This window comes from Solanum lycopersicum, chromosome 3, assembly GCF_036512215.1.
Source record: "Solanum lycopersicum chromosome 3, SLM_r2.1".
Lineage (NCBI taxonomy): Eukaryota > Viridiplantae > Streptophyta > Magnoliopsida > Solanales > Solanaceae > Solanum > Solanum lycopersicum.
The window spans coordinates 26511068-26516596 of NC_090802.1; the positions used below are offsets into that span (position 1 = coordinate 26511068).

At 44.7% G+C, this 5529-nt stretch overlaps 1 protein-coding gene across 1 annotated transcript; it reads left to right on the forward strand.

Moving 5' to 3' along the window:
• The first annotated feature begins 295 nt into the window (after window positions 1-295).
• Window positions 296-5301, forward strand: LOC138347506 (uncharacterized). The gene is made up of 9 exons (XM_069295800.1): window positions 296-323; window positions 483-626; window positions 935-1477; window positions 1907-2542; window positions 3159-3229; window positions 3776-3889; window positions 4090-4334; window positions 4614-4746; window positions 4837-5301. The coding sequence occupies exons 1-9, from the start codon at window positions 296-298 to the stop codon at window positions 5299-5301; spliced, it is 2379 nt and encodes a 792-aa protein (XP_069151901.1).
• The last annotated feature ends 228 nt before the right edge of the window (window positions 5302-5529 follow it).

The window sequence follows — 5529 nt, forward strand, 5'->3', positions numbered from 1 at the left end:
TTGTCATTTACTTCCGCACTTTGTTAGATATTGGGTTTAGGCTGACTTGTCTTGGTGGGATAAGACGAGTGCCATCACACCCATTTTTTGGATCGTGACAAAATGGTATCAGAGCCCCAGGTTCATAGGTCTCACGTGTATACAAGCCAAGTCTACGTACAAGGATCAGTTGGAGACGTCTGTACTCATCTCTGAGAGGCTATAAAGATTACTAGGAAACTTCCTTTGGTTGATTCTTTATGATCCTGCGTAGTTACCTTTGTTAGTACTGAGTTGTTGTATACTCTTTTGACAGATGACGGGGACTAGAACTAATGCTACTGGTGGTTGAGGGGAGGCACTTCTCGAGGCAGTTGTTGAGGCCCCATCTAGGGGTAGGGGTAGATCTCGAGCTAGAGGTCGTGCTAGTAGTACGATAGTAGCCAGAGGTCGTGGACGTGGAGCAGCACCAGTGAGAGGTCGTGCTTGAGAGCTCTCTACAGAACCTCAGATTGATGGCAGGGAGGACCAGGTTCCTCCAGATCCTGTAGTCACACCTTTGCTTCAGGATACACTATTGAGGGTGTTAAGTGTGCTTGAGGTCTTTTCTCAGGGTGGTGGTGCGACTACCACACCACATGACTCTCGTACTAGAGAGGGGGCTCAGACCCAAGAGCAGCAACAAGCTCCAGTTGTTCAGGATGCGGTGGGGCAACTACCAGTAGATCCCGCGATTCAGAATGATGTTGCACCAGCACTTGGGGGTCAAGTTGCATCGATGGTTGTTTTGACAGAGGATGAGCAGCGTAGGTATGAGAGATTTTGAAAGATGGACCCACCTCAGTTTCAGGGTGAGAAGAGCGAGGACGCTCATGAGTTTCTAACTACCTACCGAGAGTTACTAGAGGTAGTTGGATTAGCTGAGTCACATGGGGTTTGATATGCTACACTCCAGCTTCTGGACCAGCGAGAGACTGGTGGAGGACTTGTTCGAGGGTTTTGCCAGCTGAATCTCCTCCAGTGACTTGGGAGCAGTTTGCTAGTGCATTCCAAGATCGTTTTATCCCAAGGAGCGTGAGAGAGGAGAGTCGCTTAAGGTTTAAGAGTCTGAGACAGGATGGTTTATCCGTTACAGAGTATGAGGTGCGTTTTTGCCAGTTGTCTAGGCATGCGTTGGCCATTATTCCAAATGAGACAGAGAGGATCCGCAGATTTGTGAGGGGATTGACTTTCTCTATCAGGTCAGCTGTGTTTCGAACATCTAGGGAGGGGACTTCTTTCCATTCCATTGTGAGCGCCGCCAAAGAGGCCGAATTGATGGAGAGAGAGGAGTTTCGGAACCCTAAAAGAGCTCGTATATCAGGTCAGTTTCAGGGTGCCTCATCTGGAGGTAGGGGATCACAGAGAGTGAGTGGTTCTTTTCAGCAGCATGGACCGATTCATGCATCTAAGCCAACATTTGAGGGTGGCCAGACATCTAGGGGTTCTTATGGCCCAGGTTAGGGCTCGTACGGTTCACAGCAGCGACCTACATGGCGAGAAAATTATAGTGGGTTTTCAGGGTCCACACAACAGTTCCCAGGTCAGAAATTTTGTTTTACTTGTGGAGATCCCGATCATCTAATGCGGCAGTGTACTTTACCTTGGGGTCGTGGTGGGCCTCGACCTAATTCTTCATTCCAGACTAGACCACTAGCACCACAAGGTAGAGTTCGTGGCAGAGTTTAGTTAGGTAGAGGTGATAGAGTTTCTAGTATTGGTGTTGCAGCTCAGCAGAGTGGGGGTAGAGGTACCACCCAGGATGGAGGTTGACGAGGAGGCCACTGCTATGCTTTCCCCGGGAGACCTGAGGCGGAGACCTCTGATGCTGTTATTACAAGTATTATCCCAGTATGCCATCGACTTGTGTCTGTGTTGTTTGATCCAGGTTCTACATTCTCTTATGTGTCTACGTATTTTGCTGCTAAATTTGATATGATATGTGATAGCATGACTATACCTATTCGCGTTTCTACACCCCTGGGCAAGCCCTTAGTGGTGGATCGAGAGTATCGATCCTGTCTTGTTTCTTTAGCTGGGTATGACACTTGGGTAGACTTAATCATTCTAGGGATGGTAGACTTTGATGTTATCTTGGGTATGGATTGGCTTTCTCCTTATCACGCTGTACTTGATTGTAATGCTAAGATTGTGACTTTAGCAATGCCTGGTGTTTCGAGGGTTGAGTGGAAGAGTGTTAGTGGCTCTTATCCTAGCAAGGTTATCTCTTTTATTCGTGCTCAGAGAATGGTGGAGAGGGGGTGTTTGTCTTACTTAGCGTTTATTTGGGATACTAGTGTTGAACCACATCCCATGGACTCTGTTCCCGTGGTTCAGGAGTTTCTCGATGTATTTCCTTCTGATCTTCCAGGTGTTCCTCCCGATAGGGATATCGATTTTGCTAGTGATTTAGAGCCAGACACTAAGCCTATTTCTATCCCTCCATACCGTATGGATCCAGTAGAGTTGAAAGAATTGAAGGTTCAGTTGCAGGATTTATTGAGTAAGGCTTTTATTCGCCCTGGTATGTAACCTTGGGGTGCCCCTGTATTATTTGTGAAGAAGAAGGATGGGACTATGAGAATGTGTATTGATTACAGACAGTTGAACAAGGTAACAGTGAAGAATAAGTATCCTCTTCTGCATATTGATGACTTATTTGATCAGTTACAGGGAGCATCATTGTTCTCTAAGATTTATTTGAGGTTTGGGTATCATCAGTTGAAGATTAGGGCATCAGATATCCCTAAGACAGCTTTTCGAACTCGGTATGGGCATTATAATTTCCTAGTGATGTCCTTCAGATTGACTAATGCCCCTGCAGCATTCATGGAGTTGATGAATGGGGTGTTTCGACCATACCTTGATTATTTTGTGATTATTTGCATCGATGACATCTTGGTTTACTCCAAGACTAAGGAGGACCATGTCCGACACTTGAGGATTGTACTTCAGAGGTTGAGAGAAGAGAAGTTGTATTCCAAGTTCTCAATGTGTGAGTTTTGGCTTACTATTGTGGCATTCTTAGGACATGTGGTGTCTAAGGAGGGTATTAGAGTAGATCCGGCCAAGATTGAGGCAGTTAGAGGCTGGACGCGACCTACTTCACCTACTGAGATTAGGAGTTTTGGGATTGCCAGGCTATTATCGACGATTTGTTCAGAGTTTCTCTACTATTGCAGCTCCATTTCCTAGATTGACTCGACATGATGTGAGTTTTCAGTGGTCTGATGAGTGTGAGGAGAGCTTTCAAAAGCTCAAGACTTTGTTGACTTCTGCTCCTGTGTTGACTCTACCTGAGGAGGGTGTAGACTTTACTGTGTATTGTGATGCTTCAGGAGTTGGTTTGGGTGGTGTGTTGATGCAGAAGGGGAAAGTGATTGCTTATGCTTCTAGGCAGTTGAAATCCCATGAGAAGAACTACCCTACTCATGATTTGGAGTTGGCGACTGTGGTATTTGTACTTAAGTTATGGCGTCATTATTTTAATGGAGTGCATTGTGAGATCTTCACTAATCATCGAAGTCTTCAGTATATCTTTAGCCAGAGGGATTTGAACTTGAGTCAACGAAGATGGCTTGAGTTGCTGAAGGACTATGATGTTACCATTCTGTATCATCCGGGGAAGGCCAATGTTGTGGCCGATGCTTTGAGTAGGAAGACTCATAGCATGGGGAGTCTTGCATCTCTTAGTGTTGAGGAGAGACCATTGGCTAGAGATGTTCAATTGTTAGCTAACAGTCTTGTCCGATTACAGATCTCAGAGGAGAGTGATGGGATGACTGCTTTTATAGAGGCTCGATCTTCTTTAGTCGAGCAGATTCGTGCACACCAGTTTGATGATGAAAAATTATGTCTCATTCGAGACAAAGTATTGACAGGGGAAGCTAAGGAGGCTGTCCTTGATTCTGATGGTGTCTTGAGGATCGGAGGCAGGATTTGTGTGCCCAAGACAGGCGATTTGATTAGATTGATCCTTGAGGAGCCCATTGTTCTCGATATTCTATCCATCTGGGAACGGCGAAAATGTATCATGATCTGAGTCAGCATTACTGGTGGTGTGGGATGAAGAGAGATATTACAGACTTTGTTTTGAGGTGTTTGACTTGCCAGAAGGTCAAGTGTGAGCACCAGCGGCCTGGGGGTGTATCTCAAAGGATGCCTATTCCTACTTGGAAGTGGGAGCGGATTACTATAGACTTCGTTGTGGGTTTGCCTACCACAGTGGGTGGTTATGACTCTATTTGGGTTGTTGTTGATAGGCTGACCAAGTCTGCCCACTTCATTCCGGTTCGGGTGAAGTATACGGCAGAAAAGTTAGCCGAGCTATATATCAGTCACATTGTTCGACTACATGGAGTTCCTATTTCTATCATATCAGATCGAGGTTCACTATTTACTTCTCATTTCTGGAAGGCATTACAACATGGTCTGGGTACTCAGTTAGATATGAGTACGGCATTTCATCCTCAAACAGATGGTCAATCTGAGCGGACCATTCAGGTATTGGAAGATATGCTTCGAGCGTGTGTGATCGATTTTGGTGCTAGATGGGATCAACATTTACCATTAGCGGAGTTTGCTTATAATAACAGTTATCACTCTAGTATCCAGATGGCCCCATTTGAGGCGTTGTATGGAAAGCGGTATAGGTCTCCGATTGGTTGGTTTGATTCGGCGGAGATGGACTCTTTGGATACAGAATTGCTGAGAGATGCTATGGAGCAAGTCCGTATGATTCAGTATAGATTATTGACAGCTCAGAGTCGACAAAAGAGTTATGCAGACTGGAGAGTTAGAGCCTTGGTGTTTATGGAGGGTGATCATGTTTGGCTCCGAGTATCACCCATGAAGGGTGTGATGAGGTTCGGAAAGAAGGGCAAGCTTATAACTAGATTCATTGGCCCTTTTGAGATTTTAAGCCGAGTTGGAGAGGTGACCTATAAGTTGGCCTTGACACCTAGTTTGTCAGCACTACATCCTATTTTTCATGTCTCTATGCTTCGGATGTATATTCCGGACGAATCTCATGTGCTTTCACTTGATTCTGTGGAGTTGGGTCCAGACTTAACATTTGAAGAGGAGCCTATAGCTATTTTGGATAGGCTGGTTCGAAAGCTTAGAACCAAGGATATTGCTTCAGTGAAGGTGCAGTGGAAGCACCGATCAGTGAGAGAGGCAACTTGGGAGGCTGAGTCTGACATGCGTGCCAGATATCCTCAACTTTTTGAAGCTTCAGGTAATTACTTTTACTCTATGTTCGAGGACGAACATGATTTTTAGTGGTGGATAATGTAATGACCCAAAATCTCCTCTTTAGAATTTTTGAATATTTGTTTAACTTAAGTAAATTAAACAATAGTTTATGGGCTAAAATGATAATTTATTTAAGACCCTATACCCTTTTAGCCTATATTTAATAAAATATGTGGGTAAAACCTATCACTTTTAGTACTTAAATAATTCAGAAAAAAAGAATTAGGGAAAACGAAGAACTGACGAAGGCCGGCA